This window comes from Lynx rufus, unplaced genomic scaffold, assembly GCF_022079265.1.
Source record: "Lynx rufus isolate CCGP_SWC_20201006 ecotype Redwood Valley unplaced genomic scaffold, mLynRuf1.p SCAF_2, whole genome shotgun sequence".
Lineage (NCBI taxonomy): Eukaryota > Metazoa > Chordata > Mammalia > Carnivora > Felidae > Lynx > Lynx rufus.
The window spans coordinates 105,224,759-105,243,279 of NW_025814834.1; the positions used below are offsets into that span (position 1 = coordinate 105,224,759).

Below are 18,521 nucleotides of genomic sequence, written 5' to 3' on the forward strand. Positions count from 1 at the left end.
AACACATGATGGGTTCGTGTATTTCCTGATAAGTACGTGCTGATGAATAATACAGTGAATAGGCTTTAAATGCCTTACAGTTTCACAAACTGTAAGTTTGTCAACAAAACCTTTTTCTGTTCCACACATATTTTTACCGCCGTTGGTTGTGTACATCTTGGAAGATTCCACTTCGGGTTGTACTGATTTGATTTTTTCTCAACTTTGAAAATATTTTTGCATATACTTGCTCCACACAAACTACTCATAAGAGGCTAATTTTTCAGTCATTTCTAGGGTGAGAAATCATCCCAATTCACCCGGAACTAGGGAGGATTCTGCAACACGGGACCTCCAGTGTTAAACCTAGAAGTGTTCTGGGCAAACTGGGATGAATTGGTCACTCTAGCACTTTAAACTTGGCATTGACTTCTTGAATCATCAACTGAGCAATATTGGCAACATCGATTAAGTCATCAAGAGCCCAGGAAAAACATTTGAAATCATTTGCCTTGCTTTTAAATTTACTGATGTTGTGGGACGCCTGGGTGGCTCAGTCGGTTGAATGTCAGACTTTGGCTCAGGTCATGACCTCTCGGTTGACAAGTTCAAGCCCCGTGTCGGACTCTGTGTTGACAGCCCAGAGCCTGAAGCCTGCTTTGGATTCTGTGTCTCCCTCTCTCTCTGCCTCTCTTCCGCTCATGCTCTCTCATTGTCTCAAAAATAAATACAAACATTAAAAAAATTATTTAAATTTACTGATGTTGCTTCCCTAACTCTTCATGCAGCTGTTCTCACTGAATGGCCAATAGTTTTATTTATTTTTTATCGTATTTATTTTAAATAAACTCTACACCCAACGTGGGGCTCAAACTCACAACCCCAAGATCAAGAGTTGCATGCTGTACTGACTGAGCCAGCCAGGCACCGGAAAAGGCTAATAGTTTTAAAAAGCATATTTTTTTTATTAAAAAAATTTTTTTTAACGTTTTGATTTATTTTTGAGACAGAGAGAGATACAGCATGAGCAGGGGAGGGGCAGAGAGAGAGACACAGAATCCGAAGCAGGCTCCAGGCTCTGAGCTGTCAGCACAGAGCCTGATGCAGGGCTCGAACTCACGGACGGTGAGATCATGACCTGAGCTGAAGTTGGACGCTCAGCCGACTGAGCCACCCAGGCGCCCCTAAAAAGCATGTTTTATCTGGACACATTTATTTAGCGTCTACAAACACAGTTTAATTTCATCATTGGTAAATGGCTTTTCTTGCGTGGCTAACAAACAGGCCACTTGGGAACTTTAGTTACTGCCTCCTTATTTTTTTAGACAAGAAATCATATCCTGAGATACTCCATTCAAAGTATTCTAACTCTCCTGGCTGTTGCTTTCCTGTGAGCCGGGGATATTGTAATAAATGCTTAGTGTGCCAATGTCAACACATTCTCTCCCTCTCTCTCTCTCTCTCTCCATATATATATATATATATATATATATATATATATATATATTTTTTTTTTTTTTTTTTTAGAGAGAGAGTGTGCATGCACAAGCGGGGGAGGAACAGAGAGCCCAATGTAGGGCTTGAACTCACGAAGCGTGAGATCATGACCTGAGCCGAAGTCAGACCCTCAACTGACTGAGCCAGCCAGGTGCCCCTGGATTCTTTAATAGTCAGATGTTTATTTAAAAATCTGATCTGGGGGCGCCTGGGTGGCACAGTCGGTGAAGCGTCCGACTTCAGCCAGGTCACGATCTCGCGGTCCGGGAGTTCGAGCCCCACATCAGGCTCTGGGCTGATGGCTCAGAGCCTGGAGCCTGTTTCCGATTCTGTGTCTCCCTCTCTCTCTGCCCCTCCCCCGTTCATGCTCTGTCTCTCTCTGTCCCAAAAATAAATAAACGTTGAAAAAAAAATTAAAAAAAAAAAATCTGATCTGTCAGGGTGCCCGGGTGGCTCAGTCAGTTAAGCGCCTGACTCTTGATTTTGGCTCAGGTCACGATCTCACGGTTTGTGGGATCGAGCTCTGCATCAAGCTCTGCGTCGGGCTCTGTGCTGACAGCACTGAGCCTGCTTGGGATTCTCTCTCCCCTCTCTCTCTGCCCCTCTCCTGCTTGTGCTCTCTCAAAATAAATAAACTTAAAAAATAATAATAATAAAATAAAATCTGATCCACCAACTTAGCGTTTTCTGCCAACTCAGGGTGCAGAAACCCTCCCAGGCTTTACGATCTTTTGCTTAGGTGCTGCCTTCGTGGGAGCCTCAGCAGCTGCCGTTGCTGTCTACAGGTGCTTGCTTAGCCTTTTTTGCTTCCTTGGTAGCCCTGATGGCTTATTCTCGTTGAGCCTTCCTGACGTCAGGTTTCTGACCCCTCTTGGCCATTTTACCAGCATGAGATGCACCAGTGATGGCCCTCTGGAATTGGACCGTACAGGTGGGTTCTTTTCTTTTGAATTTCTTCTGTGCCTTTTTGTGTTTCTTCTGTAAAGTCCAGTTTCTCTGCTGAGGATTCTTCTTGGAAAGGAATGCTGACTTGCATTTTCATTAAGAAATTAGAAAACCTTCCCCTCAGTCCCGGCATAGGGCCTCCCGTGTCCAGGGTAGATTTTGTACCCAGAGAAACTGACAGCTTGAACTTCGTGGCTGCAGCGGCCGCGAGAAGGAAAGATGGTGAAGAGAAAAAAAGCACAGCCGGAGCATCAGCGCACAACAGGCACAATTCTGTGCCATCTAATTTGATAAGAAAATAATCCACTCTGCACGATGAGCCTACGTGTGACATTCGAAGTCTGCTTTTCTTGTTTTGAGCTGATGGGTACTAACTGGTAACAAAAACACATAAAATTCATGGCATCCCAATAACATGGGGCAAAATACATTCAGCTGGGGCGCCTGGGTGGCTCAGTCGGTTTTAAGCATCTTAGCTCAGCTCAGGTCATGATCTCACGGTTTGTGAGTTCAAGCCCTGCACTGGGTTTCTGATGGTGCAGAGCCTAGGATTGGGATTCTGTCTCCCCTTCTCTGTGCCCCTCTCCTTCTTGTGTGTCCATGCGCTCTCTCAAAATAAATAAACTTCAAAAAAATATATATATATATGGTTGTGTTCCAACCAACCTTTACTTAAGAACACTCAGCTTTGCACTTCATAGAATTTTCATCTGCTGTAACTTTGACTTTTTAAACCTTTAAAAACGTAAAATCACAACAGGCAGCATCTGACTTGGCCACCACACAGGATGCCCCATGACATAGTTCACTTTGGGCCACGGGACTATTTCTGCCTCAAGTGTAAAATAATTGTGTGTGTGTGTGTGTGTGTGTGTATACACACCCACTTCTGGGTTAAAGGATAGCAGCCATCTGCATCACAGCCACTGTATGGAAGGACAGCTGTCCTGGGTTCCCTAACCTGGGTCAGTCCTTGAACAAGAGACAGCCTTTGCAGTGGACAGTTGACTTTGGAATTCCTACCAGCACAGCTGATCTGAATTTCCATCTCATGCCACCAATCAGCCAGGGTTCCAGTTTCTGGAACACAATGATCAGTTGCCTTGGATGTGGTCACACAATATTGCAGATACTACCGGCAAAATACAGAAAGCCTCACTTTACACTGGTTTGCTCACTGGTCACCCCATTTTACGGCAAACATACAGTCTGTCATGTCTCTCGTTGAACCTAGTATGTGGATTGATTCTTCTTCCTTTAGCTTTTTGCTCAGTATATAATAATAACACATACTTTTGCTTCCACATTATTTAAATGCTTATCTTCTCACTTCAAAAAACTGCATTTTTGCAGTCCTGGTCATACTGATTGTAGTTTTGAATTGTACCCTCGTTTGCTCCGTATCACTGCAAAATTTTATATTTTACTGCCTGAGAATTTCCATTCAATTCTCGTCTGTTTTTCTCACTACAAAACTTGAAAATCAAAACACCAGCTTGATGGATTTTCTTGAAGACCCTAATCTAGTCCACAGGAAGATATTCTTTAGAAGCACAGAATTTCTATTTCTTACAAAAAATACCCATGGCCACAACACGCTAGAGATGGAATTCCCCCCCTCCCAGCTCCAGGGCACATTTAAAAAAATAATTTGCACATTAAATGATGGTGAATGGCGCCAGCCTGAACTGGGTGGATGGGTGGCAGGCTGGGAAGAAGGAAGTATTCAACTCCTCTTGCAATGTACACGTGTGAGCTTCAGTGCATATGCCCGCTGGGAGGTGAAGGTGCAATGACATGCTTTCTGGAGCTTTCCCAGGAGGGGAACCAGACGGACATCCAGATCCACAAGGCTGAGAAGTGGTTCAAAAAGGGGAGCAAGATGTTACGCATCAAATACGTATTGATGGGAATGCAAGCTGGTGCAGCCACTCTGGAAAACAGTATGGAGGTTCCTCAAAAAACTAAAACTGCCCTACAACCCAGCAATTGCACTACTAGGTATTTACCCAAGGGATACAGGTGTGCTGTTTTGAAGGGCACATGCACCCCCATGTTTATAGTGCCAAAGTATGGAAAGAGCCCAAATGTCCATTGATGGATGAATGGATAAAGAAGATGTGTTATGTGTGTATATATATGTGCATATATATATATATATATACACACACACACACACACAATGGAATATTACTTGGCAATCAAAAAGAATGAAATCATTTCCAATGACATGGATGGAACTAGAGGGTATTGTGCTAAGCGAAACTAGTCAGAAAAAGACAAAAATCATATGACTTCACTCATATGAGGACTTTAAGAGACAAAACATGAACACAAGGGAAGGGAAACAAAAACAATATAAAAACAGGGAGGGGGACAAAACAGAAGAGACTCAGAACTATGGAGAACAAACTGAGGGTTACAGGAGGGGTTGTGGGAGGGGGGATGGGCTAAATGGGGAAGGGGCATTAAGGAATCTACTCCTGAAATCATTGTTGGCACTCCATGCTGATTTGGATGTAAATTAAAAAAAATAAAAAAGCAAAAATACTTGAGTGTATTCTAGGCCACCTACCATTCTAGACGTAAAAATCTGCTCTTTGCATACACTTGAAACAAATCCTTATTTCCATTTTATGTCAGAACACCTAGCTCAGTGTCTCATTATTAAAGACTTAACAAATACCGGATGAAAAAATGTTTGGTCGCAATGGGCATTTTTAGTAAATCTGGATTAGCTAAACAAAAGCAAATTTCAAGAGTATCAGAAACCTTAAAATAGTTGAGAAGGCAAAAACCTACTAGTTTACTTCACGACACCCAGGTCCTTATGATGGAATAACTAGTCAACCGTAAAAAAAAAAATCTTGCCATTTGCAACAACATGGATGGAGCTGGAGTATTACGCTAAGCAAAACGTCAGCCAGAGAAAGACAAATACCATGATTTCACTCACATGTGGAATTTAAGAAACAAAGAGAAAAAAAATGAAAAAAAAAAAGGCAAACCAAGAAATACTCTTTTTTAAAGAAAAATATTTATATTTGAGTGAGACAGAATCTGAAGCAGGCTCCTGGCTGTCGGCACAGAGCCCGACGCAGGGCTGGAACTCACACGCTGACATCATGACCTGAGCTGAAGTTGGATGCTTCACCGACTGAGCCCCCCAGGAGCCCTGAAACAGACTCTTAACTATAGAGAACTGATGGTCCCCAGAGGGGAGGTGGGTGGGGGATGGGTGAAACTGGTGATGGGGATTGAGGAGGACACTTGTGATGAGCGCCGGGTGTTGTATGAAGTGTGTGTGTGTGTGTGTGGGGGGGGGGGGGGGTCACTGTACTGCACACCTGAAACCAATATAGCACTCTATGGTAACTACACTGGAATTTAAGCACTTAAAAAGGAAAAGACACCCAAATCCCACTTGCATATAAATGAATTGTAGAAAAAGTTTATTTGCCGGTCACTGATTCTTGAGATACAATTCCACATTGATGATACGAACACAAAATGACAGTCATTAAACCTTGCTAGCCCCCAAAGACTTAACTTGGTAAAAGCGGTTATGTACATATACTTGAAGGGCTTTCTCACTCTCCAAGTAATTTAACTTCCAGTTTCCATCACATGATGTTCAAGTGCTCTTATGGGTTAGCCGTGCACAGTCTAACAGAGAACCATGTAGATGGTCAAGCAAGAGTCTGTATTCTTTATCTGATGGTAACAATAAAAGCTGCAGGAAGTGGGGACTTTTCTATCCAGGAAGAGAAACTAAAGACAACTATGAAATGTGCAAAGAAAACTAGAGACCAGGACAAAGAGGCAGCGTGAGCCCAGCTACTGCACGCTGAAATGCCAGCAAGGGCAGGTAAGCCGGTTACTGACCGCTTTCCTTACTGACAGTTTGTCCTCCAAGAACCCTGTCAATGGTTGCATTTCACTGCACGTAGTTAAATACAAAGAATTAGCCCTCACAATAAAATCACACTTTTCAGAAGAAATATAATACATTTAGAATCACTGATTGCCTTTTCTTCGTCTTTTTTTCCTTGAGCGTGTAGGTGTTTGAGTCTGCTGTGTTTCTTCTTTTACACCAGGTACAGGCTGTTTGAAAACTATTTCGTTATCTTTATCGTCAACATTCATTTTAGCCACTTCCGATTTTCGCTTCTCCAAAAATGTTGGTGTGCAAACTGGTGTGGGGCCCTGGATTCAATGAGTAAAACATTGTAATAGAGAAATAAAGGAAGATATTAGGAATGACTTTACCCCCCCCCCCCATACTCCTTGCCCTGTATTTTTACAAGTTCCCCTGTGTTATTTTAGGCCTGTTTATACCTTTTGGTGATACAAGTGCACATAACACAGCCTAGGCCCTTACCAAAGTTAGTATCAAGCTCACAATTAACTGGAATAGAACGTGCTCCATTATAGGGTATTAGGGAGAAAACTAGTCTCACATTTGTAAAGATAGTAGCCTCATTTCTCCCTACTGACTCAATCACTTTGCCGAAAAGGTAAACTGCCATACGCTCACAGTAACTTTTGCTAAGCTCACTGCATCTGCTAAATCACCAGGGTTTACTAAAACAATCACAAGGTTAAATTTGAAATTTTAATAAAGTGACAGCAGCATGGACTGCTTTTACTCTTTTATCTTTTTAAAGTAATCTCTACACCCATCATGGGGCTAGAACTCACAACCCTGAGATTAAGAGTCACACGCTCCACCAACTGAGCCAGCCAGGTGCCCCTGCTTTTCCTCTTTCAAATCATTTCTATAATACCCCATTTCCACAACAGTGAACACAATTTTACCTGGCTATCCACAGTCTGCTCAGGGGTGCCAGGAGTGCACGGAGCTTTTTTCTTCTTCTTCTTTGATAAGACCTTCAATAAATTTTAAGAGACGTTACCAATCTGCGTATTTATCAGTGACAGTAGTCTTGAATATGTATTTCCCCATTTATCTTTCCCTTATACCTGGCATATAACATGATAAAAACAATTTTACCTGGCTATTTGTAGATTTCTGAAGACCAGTGTCGGAAGCACTTCTTTTTTTCTTTTTACATAAAACCTTAAATAAAGAAATGAACTGGCAATGTCACATACGTATGCCATTTACATGCTTAACTTACCATTAGATCCTTACACGCATAATCAGTAAATGCTCTCCAAATGACAAAGCATTTCAATTTAAAAACCAAAACCCATGATCTTAAGGCAAAACTGGGAGAGAGAGACCCTCACTAAGGAATGGGCACAGCTGTGGAGGTTGAAGTAGGGCCAAACCTGAAGTTGGCCATACAGAAACCCGAGTCAGATGTGAACCAGAGGAACGGTAACAACAAAAGCTACAGTTGGTTAAAGTCCGACTCTTGATATTGGCTTGGGTTGTGATGTCAACTGGGCTCCGCATGGACAGTGTGGAGCCTGCTTGGGATTCTCTTTCTCTCAAAAAAACAAAACAAAACAAAACAAAACAAACAAACAAAAAATATATATATACACACACAAATATATATATTAAAAAAAAAAAAAAGAAACGTGAACTGGAAGAATGCGAAAAGGCGGGCCCTGTCTTAGCCAAGTTCAGGATTGGGCAATGAAACAGAGCTGCTCTTGCAAAAGCCAGCAAACAGGCTACAGCAGAGGCATTTCTTGTAGGCCTGTTTTGCAGCTTCACTGTCCCGGCTCCCACACGGTTCCCACGAGCGCCAGGGCCCTGGGACGGTGACATGCTCTTTTAACACCTACTGCGAAAGTGTGTGTTTAGGATTCGAGCAAGAAGTGAACAGCTAGGAATTTGAAAATCCGTGCTAACTCATTTTCGTTAAGTTGTCTCATATATTTCAACCCCTGGCTCATTTAATTCGCAGAACTGACGCTTATTGGTTAATTCCGATCTGTATGTTAAGAAGAATATTTCTAATTCCAAAATCAGAATGGCAATGAGAAAGATCGTTGATTCACAGCCTTGATGTTTAAGGAGAGCATATAATAAACCAAACATTTCATTCTGAATGACATCTTCAATAGTTTTCTATAAGCATTATAGTTTTTGGTTAAACAGTGGTTTAACTTCAGTAACTTAAAAACAGATCATAAAAATTTTGCAAATGACCTAATCCCTTTCAAGAGTTTCCTGTTCTGTATAATGGAAATAATGGGACCTGCGCTAACAAACTTTTAGAAGAAACCTACAGTGCAAGGTTTCAAAAACTTAGACAAAGCCTCAACACTGGGCTAGAAACTTTATGTATAAAACCATAAACAGGCTGTAATTATTGAGGAACAAAGCCCACCCTGTGAAAAACTATGAAAAACATTTTGTGAAAGAATATTTACCAGTGGAGGAAAATCATAATCAATTCCTTTTTTGGCTAATCTCTTCCTGAGTAACTTTTCTTTCTTTTTAAATCGCTCCTCCATCTGTAGCTTTTGAAGAAGCGTCCGATTCTGATTATACCGTTTCACTGCTGGATAGGATGGCTTTTTAAATGGAATATGCCACTCTCTGAAAAGTTCTTCGTGTACCTTTTCAGGTGGTATAAAATGACCTAGATGTAAGAGAAAGAAAGAAAAGTGTTTCCAAACCAACGCGACGGAGAGGATTCAATGTTTTTGTCAAGATGATGGGTCTCCCGTTTTCAAGAGCAAGAGTGAAAGAATACGGGGGTGGGGGGGAGGGCGGCTAAAGGAAAGGCACACAGCCAACAATTATTGTTAAACGCCAAGAACTAATCCAGGAGCCAGGAATACGTGAGTGAACAAGAGGAGTCATAGAAGGGCATGTCGTGGTGGCATCAAGTCTGGGGGTGGGGGTCCTTAAAACTCGTAGGATCTCAGACTGTGTGACCCGCCGTAGCAGAAAGATCCCGTTCAGCTCATCTCTGCGTACCTACCTCTCCAGGACTCAGCCAGCTTCCCCTGATCTCCATCTCTCTGCTTACGGGCCCTTTGCAGGCCGTGGCGGCACAACGGGACCGTTCGCAAAGGCAGGCCCAACCCTCGGCATCGACTTTCAACCGACAGGTGGGGAGTTGGTTAAGTACCCCAGTTCCCTCGCCTGGGAGTTGGGGTAACTCGGTCTCCCCGTGCTACCCAGCAGGATGGAGCCCAGCCACCTACGCACTACGGTGCTTGCCAGCTCACCCTCAGTGACTTCCTTCTCCCCGGATTTCTCTACTCCCTACAAGTATTTTCCTCGGCTCACCTCCAAAACACACTACTTCCACTCAAAAAAAAAAAAAAAAAAAAAAAAAAAGGAGACAACGTGGCTAATCCTCCATTTGAACTCCTAACAGAGCTCAGAACCTCTCGTGTGATCTTTCGAAGTCAGACCCAGCACAGCACTGATCCTACACATGCCGTCCTGACATGTTTTCGGTCGCCTCTTGGGCCCATCTCCTCCCGGCAAGAGCCATGCTTTTTATGTGCGAAATGAATCCATGACCTCGACGAGGCTGCTGGGATTCTCTCTCCCAGCAGCGGGAACCGAGGGAGAGTGACGCTGCCTGGGCAGGTCGTCAGCCGCGTGTGTGGCTCTGGCACCTGGGATGGTCACACAATCCCACCATCAGCGCAGAGAAGCCAAAACTTAGACTCTGCCTCCAGAGGCACCGGGCTGCGGACAGAGGTGCTCTGCGAATACAGAGCTGGCAGCTCCACTCTCCGTGGGCCGCACTGAGCTGGCGTCGCCCCCCTCTACTCCTCTCTTGCGGACGAGCCATGACCACCACCACCGTCATTCACTCGACTCTCAGATGGGATTTCTTGCCTTTAACCTTATCCCATCTAGGACCCATTAATGGCTTCCCCTTGCCCTCAGGATATCTTCTCAACTCCCAGATTTACATGCCCGGCCTTCGGTAACCTGACCTCCTCTCATCTCCTGGCTCCCCTCACACTCCTTCACAGGCAAATAAGTACCATCAGTCACCTCTCCTTTTGCACGTGCTGTCCCCTGGCACACTCCCATTTAATCTTCAGGTTTCCACCTAAAGACCCTTCCTCGGGGGAGCCTTCCACATCCCATGAGTGATCGGGCACCTGCCCTTCCATGCACTCCTAGTGACTCGTCCTACTTCCATCTCGGCACACATGGCTCTCACTCTAGCAGATTTTAAAATCCCAACTGGAAATCTGTCTAGAAAATGCACTCCTATCTCTGCACTTAAGTCCTTACAATGCATCCCCACAGAATGCGAGAGAAGAGCACTTACACTTCAAGAGTCTTTCACCAAAAAGGTAGTTGTTCATTGTTTCACCAACTATCTTGGCAACATCTTCAGACGCAAACTCCACAAACGCGTAGCCTTTACTATTTCCAGTCTGCAATGGAACACCCACCACCAAAAGTAGAACAATCAAATTCTTACCAGTAGTGAAACTCTTAAAATGCCATTAATTTAAATAACGTACGTAAGCCCCATTACCGAATAACATTACGACGCCTTTAATTCTAACTTCAATGCACGGTGTGGGGACTGTTATGGGAAAAGAAAAAATCCAAAATAGTCTGAACTATCTTGAGTTGTTCCTGGGATTTCTTTTTGTATTTTTCATTTCATTTGCTTATTTTGAGAGCGAGTGAGCAAACAGGGGAGGGGCAGAGAGAGGGAGAGAGAATCTCAAGCAGGCTCCACACTGTCAGTGCCAAGCCCAACTCAGGACTTGAATCCGTGAAATGTGAGATCATGACCTGAGTTGAAACAAGAGTCAGACGCTTGGACTGAGCCACCCATGCGCCCCTGAGGTATACCTGAGATTCTGATCACGTGATAAATACACTACTAGTACAACTGGAATTTACTGTATAAAGGAAATCTGGTAGGGCCCACAATCCTTTACTCATCACCAGTTTCAATGGTAGTCACTTTATTCGTGTATTAACAATGCCCAGCAGAGGGGTGCCTGGCTGGCTCAGTCTGTAGAACATGGGACTCTTGGTCTCAGGGCTGTAAGGTCTAGCCCCACGACGCTGGGAGTGGAGCCTACTCAAAACAAAACAAAACAAAACAAAACAAAACAAAACAAAACAAAACAAAACAAAAAACAGGCGTCTGGGTGGCTCAGTCAGTTAAGCGTCTGACTCCTGACTTTGGCTCAGGTTAAGATCTCATGGTTTGTGGGTTCAAGTTCTGTGTTGGGCTCTGCACTGACGGTGCAGAACCTGCTTAGGATTCTCTCTCCCTTTCAAAATAAATAAATACTTAGGTTGTTTTTTTTTCCCCTGAAGTTTATTGATTTATTTCGAAGGTGGGGGGAGGGGGCAGAGAATCCCAAGCTGACTCTGCACGGTCAGTGTGCGGAGCCTGATCTGGGGCTCGAACTGGAGAGCTGTGAGACTGTGACCTGAGCCGAAATCAAGAGTCGGTCGCTTAACTGACTGAGCCACCCAGGCACCCCAAATAGTTAACATTTAAAAAACAAAACAAAACCCAAAACAACGCTCAGCAGATAGCGTGGTGGTTCACAAAGAAAGCAGGTAATATAATTTTCATTCTACACATAAGAACTGGGAAGACACTAACTCCTCAGTGTCACCAAGCTAATCGATAAAATACTGTGTTCATTTTCGGGGCACCTGGGTGACTCCGCTGGCAGCCAGCTCTTGATCTGAGCTCAGGTCCTGACCTCAAGGTTGTGAGTTCAAGCCCTGTGTTGGACTCCACACCCAGCATGGCACCAAATAAATAAATAAACAAATAAATATTGTGTTCCTTTTCACGTTTTCTAGTGACCGGTCGTCTTCATGACTGATGGTAAAGGGATGCTGCCAACATCTCCTGAAATGCACATCCTGGGTTCCTGCCCTCCACACAACATAGTGTATCTTCTCACTTGTCTTAATAACAAGAGCACGGGTTCTAGAGTCCAAATGCCCAAGTCTGGATCCTAGCTGTGACAGTTAGGCAAGTAATGTTAAGCCTCAGTGTTTCATTCTATTAAATGGGGAAAGAATAAGCACTCTCGCGGGGCTGCTATGAAGAAATAATCTGTAAGCGCTCCAGGGGATGTTAGGTACTTGAATGTTCTTTAGAGTGGCAGAGGATGCCATCCCCAAATATGCTACTCCGGCATAAGGATTATTTTGAGCTGAGGGCAACTGGGAAGTAGTGGATAACGAAAAAGCCCTTTGCCGTCCTCCATTCGCCTAAGGGCAGGACACGAATTTACAGGGTTCTGGCCAGAAAAACTAGGAGTGTAGGTGGAAGCCAATCTTTCTTCCCTTACGGCTCCAATTATCAGTAACGATAACTATTTCACAATTTTGCATTAAACATATCTTTGGCTACGGATCAACACTGGTGACGAAATTAAGGAAATGAGCAGGAGGCTCGTTTGTAACACAGCGGTGCCGCTAACTAGCAGCTCTGGGTGCGTCGGCCGTCAGTTACCTGCAGCAAGATTGTGGTAAAACTTTGTATGTCTGAAAATCCCTCATGATACCACCTCTTTTTTTTTTTTTTTAAGTTTGTTTGTTTGTTTATTTATTAAGAGGGAGGGAGGGAGGGAGAGAAGGTGGGTATAAGCAGGGGAGGGGCAGAGACACAATCCCAAGCAGACTCCACACCATCAGTCCAGAACCCTATGCGGGGCTTGACCCCACAAACTGAGAGATCATGATGTGCGCGGAGGTGTGCTGGATGCTTAACTGACTGAGCCATCCAGGTGCCCCCTATAATCCCAACTCTTAACAGGGAGGGGGAAGATGGTGGAGTGGAAGACACACACTGATTCCAACTTACTGTACCACATTGTAAACAGGCATAAACCTTCTGAAAAGTGACTCGAAAATACATGTCAAGTGTCTAAAAAAACAAACAAATAAAAAACCAAAAAAAGCCAGGGGTACCTGGTAGGCTCAGTTGGTAGAGCATGTGACTTCTGATCTTAAGGTTGTAAGTTTGAGCCCCACATGGGGTGTAGAAATTACTTACAAATAAAATCTGTAGAGGCGCCTAGGTGGTTCAGTCGTTAAGTGTCTGACTCTTGATTTTGGTTCAGGTCATGATCTCCTGATTTGTGGGACTGAGCCCTGTGGTGGGCTCTGCTCTGACAGCATGGAGCCTGCTTGAGACTGAGATTCTTTCACCTTCTCCCATCCTTCCTTTCTCCCTGTCTCTCCCCTGCTTACCTGTGAGCTCTCAAAATAAACTTAAAAAAAAAAAAAAAAAAAAGCGCCAAGCTTTTACCTAGTAGTATCAGAATGCTGGAAGTACTGTGCAAACAGTCAAAATTGGGGTGAGTGGGGAAGGTGGCAGCTTTATTACGCAACAATGCTGAAAATGGTAAATTTTAGTGCATCTCCTTAAGGAGCGAGCTTTCTAAAAGAAAACTGACCTGAACTCTTCTTCAAAAAAGCCAATGTCAAGAAAAGCAAAAACAATTAAGCCAAAAGGGCAAGAAGACTGTTCTAGATATGCTAAAGAGCTAGAACCAAACACAATGCATGAACCTTGATTGGATTTCAGAATGGGTAGGGGAAAATAATCTTCTGATTATTAACTGAATAAATTGAGCTAAAGAATAAAATATAAACTTGAAACAAATATGACATGTATGTTCATTCATACATGAACATGTAGTAAAAACTTAAACACATAAAGGGGTTCCTGGTGCTAGCTTAGTAGATTATGCGTCTGGCTCTTGGTTTCGGCTCAGGTCATGATCTCATGGCGGCGGGACGGAGCCCCACGTAGGGCTCCGTGCTGAGCATAGAGCCTGATTGGGATTCTCTCTTGCTCTCAAAAAAAAGAGTAATGACGGGGCGCCTGGGTGGCGCAGTCGGTTAAGCGTCCGACTTCAGCCAGGTCACGATCTCGCGGTCCGTGAGTTCGAGCCCCGCGTCAGGGTCTGGGCTGATGGCTCGGAGCCTGGAGCCTGTTTCCGATTCTGTGTCTCCCTCTCTCTCTGCCCCTCCCCGTTCATGCTCTGTCTCTCTGTCCCAAAATAAATAAAAAACGTTGAAAAAAATTAAAAAAAAAAAAAAAAGAGTAATGAAAAGAACTGGATTCATGAATAGTAATTCCCTGGACTTGGGGAGAAAATGAAAAGGATTGGGGAAGGGTACAAAAGGGGGCCTCAAGTCTACCTATAATTTTCTTTAATTGTTTTTTAACATTTATTTTTTTTTGAGACAGAGAGAGACAGAGCATGAATGGGGGAGGGTCAGAGAGAGGGAGACACAGAATCTGAAACAGGCTCCAGGCTCTGAGTGGTCAGCACAGAGCCTGACGCGGGGCTCGAACTCACGGACTGTGAGATCATGACCTGAGCTGAAGTAGGATGCTTAACCGACTGAGCCACCCAGGCACCCCTATAATTTATTTCTTAAAGAACAAAGATCTGAAACAAGTATGAGATCAAGCTGACACCTGATGAAAGTAAATGGTGGATCACTGAATAGTCATCAAATATGCCAGCAGACTTTAGGATGTTTAAAATACCTCACCCACATAATACACAACCATTACAAAGAGGCAAATGGAAAAACAAGGGGAGGAATACAGACAAAATGTTATTTTGCTTAGGATGGGAGACACTAGGGCATTTTAAAGTTAAAATCCTCTTTAATGTCGAGATGTTGCTTTGACAACAAAAAACTTCGGATCTGTGCTTTTATGACAATCAGCAGATGACAGGTGCATCTCTCTCCCCTCACACACCAAATCGAATATAAAATTTCATTTTGATAAAATGTGGAAAAAGTGTATCAAGAAAAAAAAGATTCCAACAGTGAGAGGTCTATGGTTATAACCCAAAGCGGATGTGTGCAGGGAAGAAAATACAGCGGCCGTTCCTCTATTAGGAAAACAAAGCATATAAACTTTTTCTTTACTAGAAAGAAGATACAATATAACAGCAACATTTATAAAGGATTTACTGCCTGTATCAGTCACTGTTCTAAAACTTTACATTCATTACCTTGTTTAATTTTTCATCATATTCTTCTAGGAGGTGGATGCTATTTTATTTTATTCACATTTTACAGACAAGAAAATTGAAGCATGGAGAAATTACATAACTGGTCCAAGGTCATACAATGAGTGACCTGTACAACCAGGGTTCAAACCTAGGTGGTCTGGCTTCAGTGTCCTTATACTTAACAACTCAGTATATAGCCCTTTGCTATCATAGGGATGCCTGTGCCAGAGGCTAATACAAGACATTCGTACTTGAGGCACCTGGGTGGCTCAGTTGTTTGCATGTCTGACTTTGACTCAGGTCATGATCAGGCGTGTGAGTTCGAGCCCCACATTGGGCTCACTGCTGTCAGCAAAGAGCCCACCCCGGAGACTCTGTTCCCCTTTTTCTGCCCCTCCCCCACTTGTGCTCTGTCTGTCTCTCTCTCAAAATAAACATTAAAAATAAATATTCTCAGGGCGCCTGGGTGGTTCAGTCAGTTGAATGCCTGATTTCGGCTCAGGTCATGATCTCACAGCTCGTGAGTTTGAGCCCCGTGTCGGGCTCTGTGCTGACAGCTCAGAGCCTGGAGTCTGCTTCGGATTCTGTGTCTCCCTCTCTCTCTGCCCCTAACCCACTCGCATTCTGTCTCTGTCTCTCAAAAATAAATAGACATTAAATAAATAAACAAACATTTTTGTGGTGGCTGGGTGGCTCAGTCAGTTGAGTGTCTGACTTCAGCCTAGTTCATGATCTTGCTTGTCCTAAGTTAAAGCCCCAAATCAGGCTCTGTGCTGACGGCTCAGAGCCTGGAGCCTGCTTCGAATTCTGTGTCTCCCTCTCTCTCTCTGCCCCTCGTCTGCTCATGTCCTATCTCTCAAAATAAACATTAAAAAAAAATTTTTTTTAAATATTAAAAAAAAAAAGATGGGGCGCCTGGGTGGCTCAGTAGGTTAGGTGGCCGACTTCGGCTCAGGTCACGATCCCACGGTCTGTGAGTTCAAGCCCTGCGTCGGGCTCTGTGCTGACAGCTCAGAGCCTGGAGCCTGCTTCATATTCTGTGTCTCCCTCTCTCTGACCCTCCCCTGTTCATGCTCTGTCTCTCCCTGTCTCAAAAATAAATAAACGTTAAAAAAAAAAAAAAAAGCTCTGTTTAAAAAAAAAAGATATTCATACTTGCTCTTCAAACTGAAGTTCATGTACCCGTGGCCTAGTAACCATAGAATAAATAGGATTCATTTATCAGGATTATCAATTTAAATTGAGGATTTGGAGCAATTTAAAAAAAATAGCAAAACAAACATCTACATTAATACTGATTGTGCCTTTGACTGTTGCAGGTTCTAAATCTTACCCTCCCCTTTCTGATATGAACTGTGATAAACAACAGTATATGAACGTGCACTGTAAAGTGTCATAACTTACTTACTTATAAGATATAAAACGATCTAATCTTACCCGTTTACTTCTGGACAGTCTGAATCTCGTAACAGTGCCAAACTGGGAGAAATATGCTCGGATCTGGGTTTCGTAAAGTGCTGGAGGTAAGTGGCCCACATAGATCACTCCAGGAGTAAGTTTCTCTTTCTCCTTTCGCTGAAGACGTAAAGACCAGGTAAACAAAACTTTTAATTCAAAAAAATCACATTGCAACACAACTTCAAGGCTGCTGGCTTTCAGTCGAAGACAAAAGACTTGCCCTGCATTTCCAATGACAGAGTAGTAATTAAAAACTTTGGTGTTTAACATCTACCTCCCCAAGAGGGCAGCGGTCTAGTGGTAGGTAGTCTTAGCCTCCAGTATCGCAGCACCCAGCGCCTTGTAAACGTTCAGTAAGTATATGCTGAATCGATGGATAAGCAATATTTGCACACATCGTTTTAAATCTTCTGGCCAAACTCCACACAAACATACCCTTCAATTTTGCTTGCAGTTCACCGTTTACTCACACCCACTGAACTGAACAATTTGAAGACACTGACTTTCACGATCCCGAACAACCTTCTAGCACCTCAGTCATGCCCTTGCTTTCTATAAGCAAGAACTTTCAATTTTGCCAAATGTGTGTTTTATGCTTAAAAACCAAGGCAAATACAACTTGATGTCACGGGCCCTAGTCAGCCAATGAAACTCGGCAAACACTGTCTTTTAAGAACTCCAAAATCACCAACTGGGCAAACAAAACTCTCAAATTCGGGGGCAAGGCGGAGGCGTGACAGCTCTAACCTGGGGTTGATTCCATTCCCAACAGCTGGCTCTCTCCCCTGGCATCACCCCGATTACCTCCCGCGTATTTCCACAGGAGACCCCTAAGGCCTACACGGCCAAACTCCATCTCTCGATCGGCATACCCCTTCCGGTCTCGCGGAGGCCTTGGCCTCCAAGCTCGTTAAGGCCGGCGGGCCACCCCGAGAGACGCTGGCGCGAGGAACGCGAGGAGCGCGGGGGCAGGGAACCGCACGGGCTTCCGCGCTGTCCCGGAGACCCCCAGACCCGGCTTGCCGCCTCCCCTCTCAGTTCGGCCCGCGGTGGCTGCTCACCTGGGTTGCGCGCCGGCGAGACTGCGCCACCTCCTTCTGAAACTTGGCCTCCTCCTGCGGGTTCAGCGACAGGAACGGCTTAGCCGGGCCTGCAAAGACCGCCATGGCGACAGCTTCCAAGCCGAAGAGCTCCACGCGGCGGCCCCGGAAACGCCGAGCCCTCAGGTCCTCCAAAGCGGAAGTGGAGGCAGCAGACCTGCGCGGCGAGGCGCGGGGGGCGGGGCATAAAGCGCGGGATGGGGCGGAGCCGGGAGGGGCCCGAGCGAACACGGGCGCCCACTGCTGGCCGGGCCCCGCTTGGCCTTGCTCTCTTTCCGGCCACCTGTCTAAAATGGCAGACGCTAACTTGTTCCCGTCTACGTTGCGGCCAGCCAATTTCAAAGAGAGGTTCGAGCCCCACGTTGGGTGTAGATTCCTTAAAAATAAAATCTTTAAAAACAAATAAAACACAACCAAGTAAATTTGAAGATCTAAATCGCTTTATTAAATGACTCATGAACCAGGCGGCATCCTATCTACCAAGTAGAAAGGAACTCCATGGAGCTGCAGAAAAGGAAAGGTTTTTAAAGGCAAAGGGGATGGGAGGGGAATTATTAGAAAATAATGCATTGTCACCTGTCACCCTCCTAAGGCAGAGGGAAGGGA

At 44.3% G+C, this 18,521-nt stretch overlaps 1 protein-coding gene and 1 pseudogene across 1 annotated transcript; both read right to left on the reverse strand.

The window, feature by feature from the left end:
- Positions 1–2,153: 2,153 nt before the first annotated feature.
- Positions 2,154–3,611, reverse strand: LOC124514230 (60S ribosomal protein L24-like; annotated as a pseudogene).
- Positions 3,612–5,845: 2,234 nt separating this feature from the next.
- Positions 5,846–18,187, reverse strand: NIFK (nucleolar protein interacting with the FHA domain of MKI67). Its single transcript, XM_047084715.1, has 7 exons — positions 17,877–18,187; positions 16,795–16,932; positions 10,650–10,758; positions 8,773–8,984; positions 7,436–7,501; positions 7,240–7,311; positions 5,846–6,627 (listed from the first exon to the last, which is right to left on the reverse strand). The coding sequence occupies exons 1-7, from the start codon at positions 17,979–17,981 to the stop codon at positions 6,439–6,441; spliced, it is 891 nt and encodes a 296-aa protein (XP_046940671.1). The 5' UTR covers positions 17,982–18,187; the 3' UTR covers positions 5,846–6,438.
- Positions 18,188–18,521: the final 334 nt, after the last annotated feature.

Bases quoted from the DNA above. Each gene is read 5' to 3' on its own strand.
- NIFK (XM_047084715.1), bottom strand. From the start codon at position 17,981: ATGGCGGTCTTTGCAGGCCCGGCTAAGCCGTTCCTGTCGCTGAACCCG. The intron at 10,759-16,794 runs GTAAGATTAGAT...GTTCCATTGCAG, and splicing joins GACTGTCCAGAAGTAAACGG to ACTGGAAATAGTAAAGGCTA. The intron at 7,312-7,435 runs GTAAAATTGTTT...AATTTATTGAAG, and splicing joins AGAAATCTACAAATAGCCAG to GTCTTATCAAAGAAGAAGAA.